Source organism: Coenobita brevimanus, chromosome 104 (genome assembly GCF_032717465.1).
Source record: "Coenobita brevimanus isolate Jiangsu-jjx chromosome 104, ASM3271746v2, whole genome shotgun sequence".
In the NCBI taxonomy this organism is placed as follows: domain Eukaryota; kingdom Metazoa; phylum Arthropoda; class Malacostraca; order Decapoda; family Coenobitidae; genus Coenobita; species Coenobita brevimanus.
Window position 1 is genome coordinate 13,884,224 of NC_137057.1, and position 21,554 is coordinate 13,905,777.

At 40.9% G+C, this 21,554-nt stretch overlaps 1 protein-coding gene across 1 annotated transcript in view; it reads right to left on the minus strand.

Annotated features, from left to right (window-relative positions):
• LOC145416010 (hemicentin-1-like) overlaps nt 1-21,554 on the minus strand; it is a 145,320-nt gene that overhangs the window by 34,484 nt on the left and 89,282 nt on the right. The window contains exon 2 of the mRNA XM_080285110.1: nt 4,988-5,148. Coding sequence (XP_080141236.1) covers nt 4,988-5,148 — 161 coding nt within the window. The remainder of the gene's footprint in view (nt 1-4,987; nt 5,149-21,554) is intronic.

A 21,554-nucleotide genomic window follows, 5' to 3' on the forward strand; every position in this document is an offset into this window, starting at 1 on the left:
CAAACAAAACCCAGCTGATCTGCTTTCGAGAGGTTCGACTGTATAGAGATTGATCAAAGACAACTTGTGGTTTAAAGGTCCTAAATGGTTGCTCGCTAAAGATTGGCCTGAGCAGAAACAGTATAGTATTGCCGAGGAAGGTGTAGTAAACTTGGATCCTGTAGTACCTGAGCCAGAAGTAAATGACATTAGCAGATTCTCATCAGTAAGGCAACTTATCAACACTACTAAATTAGTTGTTAAATTTCTGAATAATAAAGTGAGGTTTTAGAAGTTTAATCCCATGGAATATTGGCCGAAAAGGATACAAAGGAATTATTATGGAGAGATATATGACCTTTTGGGCAAAGACACTGGGACCAAGAATAACATGATAAGAGATTTAGGCTCGTCCTTAGACGGAAAGGGTCTGATTAGATGCCGGGGCCGAATAATAAAGGCTGATTTTCCTCTCCAAACTAGACATCCCGTATTATTACTCAAAGGCAATAATTTTGTACAATTAAATATTAAGGAAGCCCATGATCTGACTCTTCATGGAGGTGTGCCGCAGACTTTGGCCCGAATCCGGGAAAGGTATTGGATCCCTAAGGGTAAACAGGTCATAAATAAATATCTCAAAGGTTGCATTACATGTAGGAGATATGAAAAACGACCATATGACTATCTAGGACCACCTGCCTTACCAAGGGATAGGGTAAATGTAAGTCGGCCCTTCAAAGTAACTGAAGTTGATTACACAGGAGCTATAACTGTTACGGGTGAAGGAACTCCCCATAAGGTGTATCCATGCCTGTTTACTTGCACGTAAACAAGGGCAGTCCACCTAGAAATGGCAAAAGATATAAGTTCAGAGACATTCCTGAAGGTATTTAGAAAATTTGCAGCTAGGTCTTGTCCTAATAAATTAATATTCGACAACGGAACCAATTTTGTTGGAGCAGCACCTCTACTTTTAAGTATAATGAATGACCCAAGGGTTAAGTCGGAGGTGGGAATCCGAAATTGTACCTGACAGTTCATAACTCCAAGAGCACCATGGCAAAATGGATTTACCGGACGAATGATTGATACTGTGAAGAACAGCCTTAGGAAAACCTTACACAGAACTAAGATCACCAGAGAGGAGTTGAGACAAGTGATAACTGAAATATAATTGAGGCTAGGATTAATGATAGCTTTTTAACCTATCTAGATGACACTAGCATTTTGATTGAAGCATTAACACCGGCTCATATGTTATATGACAGAAAGCTCCATCCGGTGCCTTGTGTGGATATCGGAGGAAGTAGATGATCCTGCCATAAAAAATAATGAATTAGGACGACGTCTGTAGGAGGGTTATCAACGTCTGAAAAAAGTATTGGACACCTGGGATAGACATTGGAGCAAAGAATATCTTTTGAGCCTAAGAGAAGGATTTTATGGGACTCAGGCTGCCAGGAACAAGTCTGTTATAAACATAGGAGATCTAGTCTTAGTAAAAACAAAACACCCAAGATCCCAGTGGCCATTAGCTAAAGTGATCACACTCCCAGATTCAAAGGGGGTGCCGAGACTTGTAAAACTAAAATGTAGGGGACACACTAATATAAAAACTACTGATAAACTGGTACCCCTTGAGTTAACGGCTACCCTGTACACAGTAGATGGTGGAGAGCAATTGGGTCAAGATGCGCAACCTAGAAGGGCCGCAGCACAGGGTTCTCGAGACCTATGGAGAGAACTCCTGGCTAAGGGTCACATTACATGATACAGTGTATCATTTTACGCCTGGCCCCAAAACTGTGGGAAATATTTTCCCCCAGAGTGGTTGCGCTCTTTATCTTTTAAAATAGTTGTCCCTGTTTAAAAGCAAAGGAAAACCTAAAGAGCGTTAATGACTAATTCAAGTGCTTCATAATCCAGAGATTACGTTCTCTTTAATATTTCTTATTATTAATAAATTAATGTTACTGCGTTTAACCTTTGTGGACAACTATATTATGAATACATGTCAACACTTCGGAAATTGCCACTGACTTAACTGTGCTTGTGTGGTGAGTATGAAGTGCCTTACATGAGAAACGAATGAAGGTTTATACATATTTACATAAAGGGAATATTTGGCTTTAGTTTAATTAAAACTAAGATTAAATTAAGTTAGATTCACCTTGTATATATATCATGAAGTAATTTAACTGTATTTAGCCTTGTAATTAATTAATAGTTGGCATCCCTACAATCCTATGAGGGAGTAGAGACTCGCCATGTTCATTCATTCTGCTGCAAAAGTTAGTTCAAGTTGCGCGCTGTAAAATATGCACCTAAGGACGCTTGGATGCCCAGGCAACCGACCGAAACATCAGGCTCATCGTCATCTGTTGTCCGACTCTTTCTAGCTAAGTAACCTTTATGATTTGGTCAAATCTTGGGGAATTTGCTAGAAGATAGGAGAATGATTACTGGTGAGTTGAAATATCAATTACACTCATACTTCCTAAAAGACTTGTATGAATTTACTTAAGGTAGTGTTAGACTAACACTCGCCAGATAAAGGAGTGTATACAAATTTATGACAGCTTGCATTGGTGCACTGCTGTGCAACTAGAAGTCTAGGTATTACTACAACTACTACCACTGCTGCTACTACTACTACTTCTACAACTACCACTACTGTACTACTACCACCATTTCTACTACTACTACTACTACTACTACTACCCAACCACTAGCACCGCCGTGCCACTAGAACTCTGGGTATTACTACAACAACTACCAATACTGCTACTACTACTACTACTACTTCTACTACTACCACTACTACTACTACTACCCAACCACTACTACTACTACAACTACTACTATTACTATTACTCCTACTACTACTGCTACTATTACTACTACTATTACTATTACTCCTACTACTACTACTACTACTATTACTACTACTACTACTACTACTCTGATTACCACTACTACTACTACTACTTCTACATAAAACCTAAATAATAATGTGAACAAAATAGTTACCCATGTACTCTCCATAATTTACTACATTTTCCACGAAACAGATTTTTTTCATGTGATTTGTACTTTTTCATCAGAACAAATATGTACACACATGAAAACTTTCAATAAAAGTAAGGCTCTGATGTCAAAATGAAACAAACTTTCTGCTTCCATTAATTGCATGGATATACGCAGAGTGCTGGTGCCAAGCTTGCCCTATGGTGCTTCCTCCTCCCTCCCTCCCCCACCTCCTCCCTTTCTCCACCCCCTACCTCCTCTTCCATCTCCTTATCCGTGCCAATATTCCCCTCTCCAGGATCGTCAATATTGTCTGGACCATTTCTATCATCTGAAATAGCAGATGAACGTACAAGAGGAAATGATGGGCACACAGTGGAGGACTCACGTGATCCACCCTCCTCATCTGACGCATAAATATCGACACTCATCATGGCGAGGTCGCTTTCCTCAGAGGAAGAGCCAATTTTCCCACTCACAATTGGCGATAATGTCACCTTGAGTTCTCTCTCTCTCTCTCTCGCACTAGCACTATGGCTTTTTCTTTTCTGGCCTTTGGACTTTATTGGTGTTGAAGTCGGCGGCTGCAGGTGCTCAGCTGAGGATCCGAACACAGGGAAAACTTTTTGTGTAGGTCTATCAATTACAGAAGTAAACAGGTAACTGGAACATGACTCAGATTCATGCATGTGAGTTGCCAGTGGCTGTGTGCAATGGAAATAACCCGTGGAATATTCAAACAATCCACAAAACACTAGATCATGTACAGTCATAAGAAAAACTATCGTTACCCTTCAGAGCTATGCACTTTGACAACAACGAAGTGTTGTGGAACGACGGGACAGGAAAGTTTGTACCTCAAACCCGTCAATGTTGGATATGTGAGTCACAGTTATTAGAATTTGTGCTAGAGGTAATAAAAGCTAATTAGATCGTCTGGCCTCTGTGCATAGAGACACTATGCTTTATTATCCGGCACCGAAGTCATTAAATAAAAATATAACCGAATGGTCTGAAGTCGGCAACACACATGCAGACGGGCAATGAGTATGTGCACCCATTCCAGACGTATGATAGTACTTCAGCCGATACAAGCCAACTTAGTAAATTTCAGTATAATAATGATATGTATTGCTTTCTACATATAATAAATGTTGAGTAAAAGGAAAATACTAATACATGTTCAGTCTCATTGTTTTAATATTTTGTATACCCGCCCCCTGCTTCGAAAACAGCCTCTAGACTTCTGAAGCATCCATCTGAAGCATTTAGCCACCCGTCTAAAGCAATCAGATGAACTCGTGCACCACTGCTAGACTATCATTAAACACACACACACACACACACACACAGTCGATGCCTATAGATCTAATACCATTCAAAATAATTTATCTGTTGTATTCTATAGTTAATAAGTGTTGAATAGTAGGAAAATAATAAACCTGCTGAGTTTCATTATTAGTCTCCGGCAGGGCGCTCAGGGTAACGCAAACACGTCCTATTTATTTCCCCGCCATATGGCTCATTCTTGCTCATTATTCAAACACTTGTAATGGGATTGTGATATGGCAACACTAGATAGGGGAGAGGTGAACAGCAAGGACACACCCACATAGCCCAGCTAACGTTCGTTTAGCATCGAGCAGTTCTGGGGGTACCGATACTTTTTCTTATGACTGTATTATGTGCCATCCAGATGTCCCTGGGCTGCCATGTATACATGACACACGGATGCCATGGGTTAAGGTTCCAAATTCCTCTGAGCTTATAGCCATGGTTACCAACACACACACACACACACACACACACACGTGCTCTTCTGATAACTGTCTGCCTTCCCATCATTCTATCTGTCTACCAGTCCATCTATCCCTCTGTCTATTTTCATAATCTTTTAAAGGCAACCTTAGTGGTCCAGAAGTTCGAATTCATTTCCCAGCATTTTTAACTACTAGCCAATTAACATGTGTCAACTTACGGTGTAGTTATGCAGGTTCCTAATACCACACGGCAGCATGGCGGTGGTACCAGACACAACTGTGACCGTGGTCTCTGTGGTGCTGGTGAAGGATGGGCCACTCAGGGTGGAGTACTGGATGGGTGGGGCTTCCTTCAGTTTGTCCTTCCATACTGACCTGTCTGTGACGGAAGGGACAAGAAAAAAAGTGATAGGTAGTACGAGACGTAGAGGGAGTTATCTAATTTTTTTTTTTTTTTTTTTTTTGAGCAGGGGAAATTTAAAGAAAAACATAAGACTAATGATAATGTTCGATATCTCATGTCTGAAAGGAATATGAGGTGATGATCTCTCCCTATCCCCCAAAAGGTGGATAGTGGACTTCAGGAGGAAGGCAGCTTAAACCTGTAGTCACTGGATTCACATTTCAAATGGGTCTGGGGTTACAACTACTAGTACTAAGAAAAGGTAGTTCGTAAATATACGCTCCACTAGAAATTAAGCCATGAAATGTGTTGTGTTGTGGGGACTTCTCAGTCAGCTTGTTGCGTGTGGATGTGGCAGTGGGAGAAGGAACTTAATAAAGTGTGCAGGGTGAACATTGATAAAACGTGCTGAGTCGTTACCAGAGATGTACGAGTTCACTCGGCAGAGTGAGAGAGATCCTTATATATGAAACACATGCTGTGTATGTTTGTTAGTTATTGAGGTGAATTATAGAAGAAGAAATGACAGGATTACCCAGAGAACTCTCCATGACGGTATGGACAAGAAGGTGATATTGAATAGGCATTGTCTCTAACACTACTTCTTGCCATACTAGATTTTCTGACAGAATACGATTAGAGTGTGATAATGTGTTGTCAGAGGAAGCATGGGAAGCAGGGAGAAACCTGACATGATGGAAGCTGTTGCTTTATTTCTTTGATGAAGCAGGGAGAAAAGTTGATGACTTTGTCTGTGGAGAATCTAGGAAGAAAGTGTAACACTAAGACGAGAGATCAAGGGCAAATTTGTGTGTTTTTTGTGCTTGTCTTTGGTATTGAATAGGAGAATGAGAATACTAATACATGCTTGGCCAAGGCCTTTTTAAAACCAAAGAGTAATTTACCATCAATGTTAGAAACAGATTTTGCTTTGCTTAACATTTTTGCTTTTTGTTACTGGTGCAACTTTCGATGTTGAGAAAAGTGAAGACTGCTGTAATGACATAAAAAGAATGAATAGCATCAAGAACTTATGAAGTGTATGCAGAAAAGATTAAGTGTAGTTAAAAATGAAATGACGTATTTGCTGGAAATATAAAACTTAGACGAGTTTGTTTTTGTTTGTTTTTTTGTGGAAAAGTAGGAAACTAAGTGCAGAGTCCAAAAGATTGTCCCCCCCACGAAAGAAACAGAGCTAAATTCAAGATCAGCTCATTTCCAAATAACTGGACACTTTGCTTTTAAAGACTGGAAGTCATTGGCAGAAGGAAACACAGACGGAGGAAGGTAGATGCAGGGTTGACATGTTCCATGCATGATGGCTAGGACCATCAGTTAACTCCTTCATTAGAGAATTAGACAGAAAAAGGGTTAGAATTTGCTGCGAGATGGGTGCTATGCGCTTAGACCATTCAGAAGAGCAGTGACCAACGAAGTAGCAATAGAAAAGAGATAAAGATGCAAGGTGCAGTGATGAGACAGGTTGAAGGGAGTTAGTTAAAGGAGGTAAGTTAATTAGGCAAAAAGCCATTGACTTCACTCTGTTAAGAAGAGCTGTCTGTTGAAAGCCCATCCCCCACCCCCTGCAAAAGAAAGTTGCACTCAGTTCAGGGGCGAATAACACCCCTGTAGAAAATGGACAGTTGTCTGAGAATAAAGCAGGCATGGAGTTAGCTTAGCATACCTAATCTCTTGGAAGCAGTTTTTGCAAGAGAGGTCATACCGTCATTCCATGATAAATATCAAGAAAATTAAGCCTCAGGTATGTTCAGGGAGGATGTGCTGTAGGATTCAGCTGGATATTGCTATATGTTAAAGGATAGTCTTGTTGAAGATTTTGGTGCAGCAAACGATATAAGAACTGAGTTTTTGATGCATCAAAACAACGTGAATGCATTTACCCCAATCGGAAATATGAGCCAAGTCAAAAATTAGGTGCACCATAGTCTCATCCCATGCCTTTTAATGTAGCTGCTGTGGTGGATGCTGTGAGAGGCAAATGGAGACGTGAAGGGTGGAGTGTCCAGTGTATGAATGGGCGGAGTTACATGTGCAGACAATCATGTCACTGATGAATAGACAGAGCCCTGAGGAATACCGCTACAGCACTAGATGATCAGAGACCATCTACAGCAGCAGCTGTAGAATGACCAGAAAGGAAGCTAGAGATGAAGACACAAATAGAAGGATAGAAACCATAAGAGAGCATTTTTAAATTGAAGATATTTACAAGACTCAGTGAAAAGCCTCTGGCATGTCAAGTCCAGTGGCAAAGCCTTTGCCAAAATCTCGCATTGAGGATTACTGGGATTCTGAAAGGAAGGTGAGAAGATCACCCATACCTGTGACTGGTAAGGTTATGAGAGGAAAGGTGTCTTAATATTTTTTGTTAAGAATATGTTAAAAAACTTTAGAAATACAGAAAGTTAATGCAACTAGGTGACAGTTAGAGGGTTGGGAAAGGTCACCCTTCTTTGGGACAGGCTGAATGAGAACAAACTTCCAGCAAGAAGTAAAGGTACATGTGGACAGACAAAAGGTGAAAGAGTTTACCAGGGTAAGGTGTAAGCACAGTGACGTTACGATAAAAACAGGTGGAACCCCAACATACACCTTGTTAGTACTGAAGTCCCTGAAAGCAGAAGGTACATAAATAGAAGAAATTTTCATGTCGGTCATGAGGAAGTCAGAGGGGAGGGGGAAGAAATAAAGAAACAGCATCAGAATCAACCACGGTGGAACTGAAGGTGGAAGTATAAGCAAAGAGTTCTGCCTTTTCAGTAGAAGAAACACCTACAGAGCTACCAGACCTGAAAAGAGGAGGGAAAAAGGATAAGATAAAGTTGTTAGAAATGCTTTTAGCAAGGTAGAAGAAAGTGCAAGAAGTATTGAAGTCAAAAATTTCAGATAATTTTGTATGAATGAAAAAAAAAAAATGTGAAGAACAGACTTAACATAATTCCAGGCAGAAACACAAAAGAGATGAGATTCAGTGGTTGATTGGCATTGGTATCTACTGTAGGCATCCTCCTTGTCGTGGACACCATTAGAACATGCGTGTTTACACCAAGGTTTCTTTGCATTAGAATGAGAGAAAGGAATGTATGTTTCCATTACCGAGAGAATAATCTCCACTATGTGCGAGGCACACCCATTTGGCTTTTGGCCATGAAAACAGCAATCATTCCATGGAAAATCAAAGACATACTGCCTGAGGGTCTCCCAATCAGCAGCTCCATAGTGCCACAACCACCACTTCTTGGGAGAGTCCACAGGCCTAACTGTAGCAATAGGACAGGTTAAGGCTGTTAATCTGCGATCAGAGGAGTCCAATAGATATAGAAGATTAAGTAAGTAGAAGGAGAAGTTGTAACCAGTAGGTCAAGTATGTTGGCACTCTCTCCAAGGCAGTATTACCAGCTGTTCTAGGCCATTAAGGATAGAAAAGATGTAGGCTTCTTCACCAGATGGATCAGTGAATGGAGAGGAGGGCTAAAGGTGATGATGAACGTTGACATCACCTGGAAGGTAGTTTTCAGAGAAAGAACACATTTATAAAATGGGTTTCATCGTAGAATTAGACACAAATTAGGGGATAAGTGAACAGTTCAGATATATTAAGTCAGAAAATGTGCAGATAGCTGAGGCCAGGGTGTTGATAATTCAGAGGATTAAATTTCAAGAACATGAGAGAAAGACAATTATGTTGCTGCACACATACACACAACATCCATCCTTGGCTTTGAAAATAGTATAAAGTCGCCTCAGACTGTTTATCTCAGTGAAGATGAGATGAGGAGGCTTAGAGGAAGGTAGGTGGTCTTTAACGGAGAAAATTAAAGGAAAGGTCATGAATGGAGCAGATTTTTAATAAAGAGGGAGTCAAACAATGATTCCATAAAGGGTGAATCTCCTAAGCAAGGACCATTGGACCATACATCTCCGCAAGAACAATCGTTCCATGCATCTCACTTGGTCATCATTGGACGAGGGGTGGATGGTGGAGGGATTTATGGTCCTCCCCTCCCCCCCCAGGATTCTGAAGCTGGATGTTCTATTTATCTATATATCTATCTATAACCTGACGCCCTAATCCCGCAAAGGGTGGCCGCAGACAAAACTCCTCCAAGTTGCTCTGTCACCCACCATTTGACTGCCCTGTCCCCAACTCATTCCCCCCTCTCTCATATACCTCTCAACTCCATCCCTTCACCTCATCCTCGGTCTCCCCGTCTCTCCCCCTCCCTCCACTTCACCTACATACACCCTCTTAGTCAATCTTTCATTCTCCATTCACTCCACATGTCCAAACTGCCTCAGTGTATTTCTCCTAATTTTCTCAATCACATCCACATCCACCCCACCACGTTCTTACACTTCTTCATTCGTCAACCTGTCCCCCCATGTCACTCCACATGCTCCTGCAAAGTAACTCATTTCCACTGCTCTCATTCTTGACTTGTTCCCCTCTAGCAAGGTCCACGCCTCGCTTCCATACGTCAGGGTAGGGATCACAGTACTATCATACAGTGACTTCTTAACTTCCATACTCACCTCCATATTTCTCATCACCGCTTTCAGTGAACCAACAACCTTCCTTCCCTGCTGTGCCCTTTTCAAGCACTTCCTCCCCAAAACTTCCATCCTTACTCATGACACTACCCAAGTACTTAACTGCACTCAGATTCTCCATATCCTCACCACCCAACCTCACTCTGCATTCTGTGACTTCATTCCTCTCAAACACCGTAACTTTACTGCTGTTTACATTAACAACTGAATGTTGAGGTGACATTTTTTTGTCAATTCTGAAACAGGAAGTGTGGTGTGTAATGCGTATACAGTTTGGTTAGAGGAAGATGCAGTAGAGTATGCTGGCCTGCTCCCCTTATTATCCGTCCCCGCCCCAGAGAGGCTCGGGGGTGGGTATTGTTTTCACTCAGTTTGTCTGTTTGTCTGCTAACAAGTTTACATGAAAAGTACTGGTGTGATTATAAACAAAATTACAGGGATGATGGGCTATAGCCTTCTGATCACCTCTTTAAAATTCGGGCCAAATTGGGCCAAGACCCAGGCTGTAGGCCCCATAAATGTAGAAAAAAAAAAAAGTTTTGATTTTTTTCTTCCCGTAACTCCTTTCAAATTCATCATATCGATATGAAACCTAAACCTAAATGTTTCAAATCTGCATCCTATAACATGCTTCATTACATTAGAGGGGTCACCTCCTAGTTAATGGTAGTGGGGTCAGTGTCAGAAGGGTTGGGCCAAAAAATTTCAAATGAGCATAGAATCGTAAATTTTCACCCAATTTACTCCAAATATGATATGTGACATCTCTGACTAGATATCCTGTTGTGTTTATACGTCGGCATTAAAATGACTGCTGGGGACGGGTTTGCTGGCACCGCTTCTCCTTACTAAATCACTGAAAAGGTTCTACAAAAGGGGGATGATCAGAAGCTAGTCTTGAGGGCTGTTGAAGTGGGAGCTCCAGCTATTTCTGTTACTAGCATTCCATCCACTACGGAAGTACTGCCCTGTTCGAGTGGTTGTACAGTGTAAGTAGAGTAGAAGATGAATGTGATTGTGCCTTTGTGAGACAATATGGGTAATCCAAATGAGTTTAAAAATTATTGTGATTTGTCTCCAGAGTGCTGAATCATAGAGAATGTTAAGTGTATATTAGAATGACCAGTGAGAGATAAACAAGGTGTTTTAGCACTGGAACTGACTCTGTCTTGTGGTATTTATTAACCTACGTGCAAAAAGGGTGGGCCTGTGAGGTGAAACCATGGATTTCGTGCCCTTTAATGGCGAATGAATGGGTGTATGACCCATTTCACTGAACATGTTGTTGATTAGTTCTCCCATTATTGTATTTTTTCTTTTTCCTTGCATTGTGGATCCTACCTTACCACACCTGAACGTTGAAAGAAAGCTGAATGATGATAATATTTCTGCTTTGTGCACCGTCTGGTGTTGTGACTTTTTATAGATTATTTTTGTAGCTGTGTTGCCTTATACAATAATTTCCTTACTATTTACGTACCGTCCACGGTTGTGGCAGTTGTGAGGACGACCAATAGCACGGTATATGACAGTAGCAGTTTAGAGTGGCAGGACTGGACGGCCATAGCTGTTGAAGAAGAGAGAATTAATTGACATAGGCTATCATAACAGAAACAAGAATAAAGAAGAAAGAATGGAATGGGAAAAACTTATGACACATTTTAAAATGTGCATTTAACAGTTTCATGTCGTGGTTTAAGACCTGGTGGAAATGATGGAGAATGAGAGATTGACCATGAAAGTGTTTGTGAATGGGGTGGAGGGGGTAAGGGGATGGGTGAGACCAAGGATAAGATAGAAGAATGGAACGGAGATGTATATTAGAGAAGGGGGTGGGAGTTTGTGAGAGGGTTGCCTATTAGTGGATGACAGGATGGCATGAGGCGATTCGCATGTGGCTACCCCTTATGAATTAAGGCGCCTGCGTTAAATAGAAGATAGATAACTTCGTTGGGGTGTTGTCCCTATTTCAGTGACTTTTTCATGTTGTGTAGTATATTGCATTTAAATGACCCTTGTGTGCGATCGAAAGTGGGACTACTCGGGACTTCCAGGACTATAACTTTAGTGGCAGATTAGTTTTACCTCAGTTATTTTGCACATCATGCATATTACATTCCTATACATTACTGAGGCAAGGCATGTCATAACCAAAATATATACAGATAGTATAAAATATGATATCAGGACATAATATGCATGATAAATTATTTAGATAAAAGGCAATGAATATTCCATTGCAAAGAAGAATGCGACCCCTGGTCAATTACGTGGGCACCAACCAAGTACAAATACGTCTTGGTGGCCAAGAAAAGTAAAAGGGATTTAAAGAACACTAGTATCAATAAAAGAAATTAGAAAAGAAATTAGAATTTAGAAGAATGTGTTTTATAAAATGAGAAATGAAAATAATGCACACACAAAAGGTACAGCAGAAGGAAACACAGTTACCACAAACAGTAAAATTAGTACAGAAAATAAAACCGTTCCAAGGAGAAGTAAGTACAGGAAATATTTTAAAACACTTTTTCAAAAACAGGTGGAGTAATCAAAATGTCACACCTGCCCCAACCAACCAATCGAACAGACTAGCATTTTACCTGACTTTGGGCAGATTGTTATCAAAGTTGAAATTATTTCGTTCTTGCCTAACCTTTAACCATGACTAACCCTTAACCCTTCATTCTTGCCCAACTCTTCAAATTGGATGAAAATTGTATGAATTGACTTATTTTGACTTTGACTTTGGTCTTGCTGGATATGAACTTTTGAAGTGGAGCTTGCTATGTGCCCTTCACCTCTGGCCTATTGTTCTGAAAATAAAAGGTCAACCTTTTGGGTGATCCTCAGCTCATCCAATAAATTTGATTCAGATCAGATCAAAATTATGATAATTATTTTGTTGACACACAAACAGATGAGTCGAATTTTGACCTTTACCTTTGACTAACAGTTCTTGAAATTTAATCCCTTCATCCTTGCCTGATCCTTAACACTTCCACCAAGTTTTGATAAAATAATATAAGAACTATTTTAGTCGACACTGCCCTGTAGCCTTACAGGTTGACGTTTCCTGATGACTTCGGGATTGAGTGCTCTCATTATCGAACCCTTTCATTCTTGCCTTGTCCCCAACAGTTCTATAAAATTTGGTGTAAAACGAATAAAAATTGTTCAACCCTGTAACCACAGTTGGTATACTTGGATATTCTATTCAAGAGAGCACCGAATAATTTTAGGGTTGAAATATAATCTAGTTGACAGTTCAGGTTTTGCACAGATAAACAATGGTGGTCGATGGGGGCACCCATCATCCACTCAATGTAGGGCTACTCCAGGGTGACTCCACACGAGTGACAAGCCAAATGATTTCCTGTAAGCCAGAATATTATTGAATACGCTGGGTGGTAACCACATAACCAACCCAACGTGTTCCCGACGTATCAACAAAGGGGTTGGCGGAGGATTAGTGACCCTCCTCGTAAAACAGCTCAATAAAAAAACAAACAAAATGGCTTGGACACAGACGGACCTACATGTGACGACCAAGGACTGGATAAGGAACACAGTGAGAATGGGAATATGGAATGTGGGGAGTGCGAATGATGAGGTGAATGATAGAGACTCTCCTGGTGCCTGAGGAAGAAAAGTGAACATAATTATATGCACTGACTGAGACCAAAGGAAGAAGTGAGAGTGTGAGAGAGTGGGAGTATGGACTGGGCATATGTACATGAGTAGGTGAGAATGAGAGGGCAAAGAAGGGTGTATGTACTGTTGTGTGCAAGAGATGGAAGGAGAACATAAGAAATGTTGGGCCAGTTGGTTCTCAGACAATATGGGTAAGACTGAATGCAGGAATACAAGCGTACACAATTGCGTGTGTGTGTGTGTGTGTGTGTGTGTGTGTGTGTGTGTGTGTGTGTGTGCTGACACAACACCATGTAAACAGAGTGAAAGATGAGCTCTGGACAATGTTGAGGCATGCATGGAAAAGTTTGAGAGGAGAAAGAGGGAGTTTTTAACTGGGGATATGAATGGAAGAGTAGGGAATGTGAAGATGGATCAAGTAGGGTTTGCCTGCAGAAGTGGATGGGATTGGTAGTGCTCTAGTACAAATTTGTGAGGGAAGAGGGTTGATGATAGCCAATACCCTGTTTAGGCATAAAATGATCCACAGGTATACATGGATAGTGGTGAGAAGAATCAGTGGTGAGCTGAATGAACGGAAGGCAATGATTGATTATGAGTGTTCAGATGAGAGAATGAGAAGTTATGTGCTGGATGCGAGAGCATACAGAGACTGGGAATGTGGACTCTGACCACCACTTAGTAGTAGTGAGAGCCAAGGTTTAAATGTGCTGGATGAACAGGAAAAAAAAGAGCATAATATGAGAGATAAGTTGGGGAGCGATTGGATATACAATTATGATTTCGATTAGATGGGGGAGGTGGAAGGCTCATACAAGGTATTCATAGATGAAATCTGTGCAACATGTGATGTGGTTGAAGGGGTGAAGAAAAGGTGAAAGAGGGTGCAAGGAACAGCATGGAGGTGAGACAAGCTGCTGTGCAAAAAAAGGAAAAAATTGGAGTGTGGATGGGAAGCAGAGGCATGGAGCAAGTTGAGAGATGGAATAGAAGAGAGGTAAAAAGACTAGAGAGTGAGAAGAGAGTAGATGAGGAGTTTGAAAGGATTTTGAGTGTAAAGTAGTGCAAATTCAAAAAATGTTCTGGAAGGAGGTTATGAGAGTAAAACAAGGTGAAAAGTTAGAAGTAGATGAGTCAGAGATAAAAATGGCAGACTGCTAGTGGAGAAGGGAGAAAGGGTCAGCAGATAGAGAGAAGGCTTTAAGGAATTGATAAACATAGAGAATGAAAGTAACGATAGTATAAGTGGCTGGGAAATGGCTGGGAAATGTAGGAGGATGAGAAGGGAGGATGAGATCAGTAGGATGGAGGTAATGGAGGCAAAAAAGAAAAGTCAAAATGGGAAAAGTCCTTGGAGTTGATGGGGTGTGTGATGAAATGCTGAAGCATGGGTGACAGACAGTAGTTGAATGCATATGGTAGATGCACAGTTTGACCTGGGAGGAAGGTAGAGTTCGAGAGGATTTTATGTCAGATATAAGGATTTCCCTGTACAAAGGAAAAGGGGAAAAAGAAATGTGAGGTGATCACAGAGTCATTTGTCTTCTTAATGTATTAGGAAAAGTATATGATAAGATACTTATCTGCAACATTAGGAAAATAGCACAGAAATTAGTTTGAGAAGAACAGGGAAGTTTCAGGAAGGGAAAAGGTTGTGTGGATCAGATATGCAACCTAGGGTGTTTTGTGAAGAAGTTTCCAGTGAAGGGAAAGAATTTATATGCTGCCTTCATGGACTTGGAGAAAGCATTTGACAGAGCAGATAGACAAGAAATGTGGAAAGTATTAAAAATATATGAAGTAAATGGCACGCTGTTGAATGCCGTGAGGAATGTGTATAAGGGTGCTAGAGCTGCTGTGGATGTGAATGGTGAACTGAGTGAATTTGTTTCTATCTGGATGTTAGATTGAAATATGTATGTGTCATGTCTCCATGGATGTTCAGTCTGTATATGGTTGGAGGTATAAAAGACATGCAAGATGGGGCAGGGGATGATGGAGCGGCCCTAATGAGAGAGGGTAGCATTTGGAAGCTTCCTGTTCTGTTGTTTGCAGATGATACTGTACTGATAAGTGAAGACGAAAGAGAATTGCGCGGCTCGGTGGATGAATTAGGGAGAGTATGTATGAAATGGAGTCTAAAGGCGAATGTGGGGAAGAGTAAAGTTGAGGCCTTCGAGAGGAATGAAGTCACTGAATGCACACTGAGGCTGGGTAATGAACAATAGGAAAATGTGAGAGCATTAAGTACTTGACTAATGTGATGAGTAGGGATGGAAGTTTGGAGGACGAAGTTCTTGAAAGGGTACACCAGGGAAGAAAAGTTGCTGGTTCGTTGAAAGTAGTGGGAAGACACAGGAAGGTGAGCATGGAAGTGAAAGAGTCACAGCATGACAGTATTGTGATCCCTACTCTAAAGTATGGAAGCAAAGCTTGGACCCTGTTGGAAAAACACAAGTCAAGCATGAAAACAGTGGAAATGAGTTATCGGAGAGAAGCATGTGGAGTTACACGAAGAGACAGACTGACAAAAGAGGAAGTGCAAAAGCTTTGTGACGTCAATGCTGATGTGACAGAAACCATTAGAAGAAATACACTGATGTGGTTTAGCCATATGGAAAGACTGGAGAGTGATAGGGTAACTAGGAGAGTGTAAGTGAGGCGGAGAGGGGCAAAGAAAGGGGGACACCGAGGATGAGATGGAAGGATGGAGGAGAGAGGTATATGAGAGAGGGGGTATATAATGGGGGTAACGCAATAAAATTTCAAACGACAGGGAGACGGCGATTTTTTAACGGGCAACTCTTAGGCATCAAAGTGTCTGGCTATAGGTAGATAGAAATTTTTTCTTTGTTTTTGCTGAAGTTTTTTCTAGTTTGCTCAAAACAATTATATTCAGTTGTGAGAAACCATTATAGTCAAAGTGTTAAGATGGACTTGTCTTGTGACTTTGACCTACAACCAATTGTATTGTTCTCTAAAACATTAATTTTACCCCATGGCTGACCCTTCACATGTCCACAAGATCTGATCAAAACTGGATCAAAACTAAATTTTGTTTCACATACACACACACACACACACACACACACACACACATACACACACAATGTATAGCCTGTTAGCGAATATGAAAGTAGCCTTTATATACATCAATGAGGAAATGGTAAAGAAGATAATTACATCATTTATAAGACCAACGCTTGAATTCGCAACAGTAGTATGGAACCCACACTTGAAAAAAAAATGCTGAGAAGATTGAGAAGGTACAACGTGCACCCACAAGGTGGTTGACAAGCCTGAGAGATCTTTGCTATGAAGGAGGACTTGATAAGCTACAATTATCAACATTAGAAGAGAGAAGAAAAAGAGGTGATATGATCATGCTGTATAAATGTGTTGAAGGAGAAGAAAAAAATGAAAGTACTGAATATTAGCACCTGGACAATCACCTTCAGGAGGACACAGCAAGAAATTATATAAGAAAAGACTGAAGAAAGATGTGAAAAATCTGAGTTTTCCAGACAGGACAATAGATCAGTGGAATGTATTGCCAAAGGAAGTCGTGTGTGCCAAAAACATTCACAGTTTTAAAGAAAATGTGATAAAATCGTACTAAAAGACGGAACACAACTAGCCTGACTCAGTCCTGTAAAAATACAATTGGGTAAGAACTCATACACACTCACTGTGACCTCTGACCTTTCTCAAAGTTAAATAATTTCGTTCTTGCTGTTCCTTCAACCATTCCAAAAAAATAAATCTAAACTGGATAAAAACTTAAAGTTGGGTTTGTTATGCCACAATTTAACCTCTACCAGTGACCTTGATCTTTGAACTATAGTTCTAAAAACAACAGTAAGATTACTCATTGGCTGTTCATACACCTTTCCACCATTTTTTAAATAGATACAAGCTGTATAAGTTATTTTGTCAACCCAGCCTGATAGAGAGAGATTGAAACACACACTCCAATCAGAACTTAAAACTAGCTGTCGGGCCGGAAACGTGGGAGTATTAATATCTAATCTTAACAACGACACCAGGCTCAGCACTAAATATAGCTAATTAAAATATAGATTAAAATAATTTTTTAAAAAATGAGCTAAAAATTTTTCCTGTACAAACCGATACGAAGATACAAAGTGATAAAACCAGAATATACTCGGTTCAGTTTGGTGACATCTTTCCCATCTTAATCATCCTATACATTGAATTTACAGGACACTTTTCAAGTTGTTTGGGTTACATCGTTTTCTTTTTCGTTTTTGAAGGCTCCAACTTGCTTGCATTCGTCGACCTTGGTCACCAAATGGAGGGTCTCCATCCTGCTCGATATCTGGCAGCTTCCGTATTTAGTTCTTTAACCCTGAGGTTACACTCAATGACCTCGTCCCAGGTCATTTTCAGTCTACCTCCAACCAACCTCCAGCATTAACACTTCTCACTTTCTGCACCCAATTAGCATCCCCCATCCTCTCCACATGCCCAAACCATCTCAGTCTACCTCTTCTCATCACAACATCAGTACACGCCAGTCCCATCCTGTCTCTCAATTCTTCCATCGTAAACCTAGCCCCTCCAGACCTTGCACTCAAGGATGCATTGCACATCCACGTCATCATTGCCATACCTGTATGGTTGAGCCTGCGAATATCCTCTTCCTTTACTGTCCAGGTCACACCATCATTCAGCATTACACTGTCAGTGTCAGGAGAGGCAACAGCTCCATGAACTCCTTCCAACCACTCCTCACTTTAACCATAGAGATAGCTCTTGCTCCATCTCCAGCACATAACATGTCTCTCAAATAACAAAACTCTCTCACACACTCAAGAGACTCACCAGCAACTTCAGTCCTTTCATGCCTCGCAATATCCACATGGTGTCCCAGACACACTACGCACACGAAATCAGCATTATTTCGCATTCTTTACCCATGCACCTTCTATAACCCAGCACAGTTGTTGACTTTATACACGAGTTTTATTCGCCCCTGTTTAAGTACAACTCTCATGTGTGGGGAGCCTCCCCACATACAGATCTCCTCAATAGGGTGTAGTCAAAGGCTTTCCGTCTCATCAACTCTCCTCCTCTTATTGGCTCCCTTCTACCTCTGTCTCTTCACCGCACTGTTGCATCTTTATCTCTTTTCTATCGCTACTTCAATGGTCCCTGCTCCTCTGAACTGTCTGCTTGCATCCCTCCACCTCTACGACGGGTGCGTAGCACCCGTCAAGCAACAAACTCTCATCCCTTTTCTGTCCAACTCTGATGCAAGAGTTAACCGTTACTCCCAATCCCTCATTTATGTAACAGGTCATCTCTGGAACTGTCTCCCTCTGTCCTTATTTCCTACTTCCTATGATCTCCAGTCTTTCAAACGCAGTATGTCTAGGCATCTCGAAATGAACCGATCTTGAATTTGGCTCTCTTTTGTATTGGTTCTGTTTTTTCCTGGAAGTAACAGTTTGCGGGCTCCTGGCCTTTGATTCTGTCTTTCTTGCATAATAAAAAAAAATTTATCTCTAATACCACTACATCTCTTATGCACCCACTTATCACAAACACTGCACAAATGGAATTACTTCACACACCCTTGTGACAAATCACACATGGCCTTTCTCCCTCTTCTTTGACAGTACCACCCCCAGCCGTAGACATCACCACTTTTGTTTTATCTGCATTTACTCTTAAGTCCTTGTGCCTAATACCATCTCTCCACTTCCGAAATCTTTCCTTAGCCTCCCTTTCATTCTCTGCAAACAACACCAAATCATCAGCATACAAAATCTCCCACGGGAGTCCATTTCTGAAGTCACCTGCGAGGGCTTCAAGTACCATGATAAACAACAAGGGTCTCAAGACTGACCCCTGATGCATACCAACATTGACGGAAAACTCATCACTCAAATCTCCGATCACCTTTACCTGGGTGTAAGCACCCACATACATGGTCATAACGACCTTAACCAGTTAGTCTCCTATCCCAAGCTTTCTCATTGCCCACTTCACCACCTCTCTAGGGACTCTGTCAAAGGCCTTCTCCAAATCAACAAGAACAAGTAAGTTCCCTCTTCTTTTCTACATTTTTTGAAGCCGTTGAACAATGAATATGGCATCAGTGGTCCCTTTGCCTGGCATAAACCCAAACTGCATCTTATTAATATTCACTCTTTCTCAAATTATATCTTCTAGAACTCTCTCCATTACCGTCATTATCTGGTCTAAGAGCTTTATGCCTCTTTAATTTCCTCTTTCCAGGGCATCATCCTTCCCCTTATACTCATTTACAATTACACTCTTCAGCCAATCATCTGGGACAACACACTCATACATAATCGTATTTATCAGGTCAGTGACTGACTTCACTCCTACATCTCCCTAAATCTCCTGAGGCTTTCAACATTTCAGCAGTCAACCCAGACACACCTGCTGCCTTCCCCACGTGCATCATGCCTATTGCCCCGCTCACAGTCGCAGCATCAGTAAAGGCCAAGGACCAAACACTGTACAGTACCTGCTGGCTCCACACTTTCCCTGTCCCAGTCAAACTCATCATTCAACAACCGGCAGTGCTGCTCTCTCCATATATCTTTAATATCTCCATTGTTCACGACAACCCTTCCTTTATTATTATTCACACACTACTCGTCTGCGATATCCCTATTCTCCCTCTTCATCTGATTTATCATCTTAAAAATCATATTCTTCCCTTCCACACGATTTAAGTTATCAAGCGAAAGTCCTTGTGACTCAGACTTCTCCCTGTAAATCTCTTTTCTAGCCCTACACTTGGCAGCCAAGTATTCCTCTTTGCAACCACCCTTCTTCCATTCCTGGAAGAGTCTTCTTTTCTCCTTAACTGCAGCTTCTACATCCTCATCCCGCCACCAAGTCGCTTCATGTCTTGGTGGGCCTCATGTCCATCCACATAGCTACTGAATCAGTAACTCTCAAGAGGTTAGTCTTGAGGGCTCTGTACTGTTCATTAACACTTTCATCCACGTCTCCCTGTTCAGCCACCACTCTCGTCATCTCGCTATAGAAGGCATCCCTTACTACTTAGTATTTCAACTTCCATATTTTCCTCCTATACTCATTTTTTTTTTTTTTTTATCGAGGCGAGGATGAACTTGACAGATTGGTGATTATTGGCTGAATGCAACATTATTTCATATTCTAGCATTATTAACTGACAACAAATATCTGAGGGGGAAATTTTGGTTAGTAAATATTTTTTGGACATGTTGCATTCAGTCAATCATCATCAACCTGTTCAGTGCATCTTCGCCTCAATAAAAAAAATGAAGTATAGGTGCATAGGTCCTCTTTTTCATCGCCCGCTCCTTAAGCACCATGTCACATCAATAACTTGCGTTGCTGCACACACTCCTCGCTCCCTATAACTTTAAAATTCCTCACTAACCTCCTGTCAGCCCTCCTGACCAGGAAACAGACTATCTGGCAGATATTTCCCCCAGACTCACATGTATTCAACCTACTCTTTCTTTTCCTAAAATGTGTGTTGCACACAATCATGTTCATTGCCTCCCCAAACTCGAGTATTCTTTCCCCTTCCTTATTTCATGTACCATATTCAGATCCCTCATGTACTCCTTCATATCCTTGAGTTGCTTCACTATATGGCCATTTAAATCCCCCATAATACTACAATCTCATCATTCCTCTTACCACTTACTACACATATTAATGTAGTGCCATCAAGTTAGGTTAAGATATACTATAAATACAATCTAGATATAAGATAGGTATAATTTAGTAATTAAGAGCAATTTAGTATAAGTGTGGATAATTGTAAACTGGTGTAAGTGTAATATAAGTATAGTATAAGTGTGATTTCTTGTACTGTAGAGATAAGGGAGGAGGTATACAGGTATGGCACTATGTAATTCTTGTTAAATATTGCATCAGTCGATCAAACCTTCCCCCCTCCCTTCCCCCCCTTCCATAAAACACGCTGGTAACAAAGGTTTGGCGAATATTTAAATTAGCCGTGACTTCATAGTCTTCCGTTTGAGTCAGTTCCAATATATCCTTCAGTCCTAATCCATTTCAGTGGTAAAAACATTAATTAAGAAGTATCAGAAAGGGAGAAGCCGTTCATAATAGCCTATGTGATGTTAATCTTGAATTTC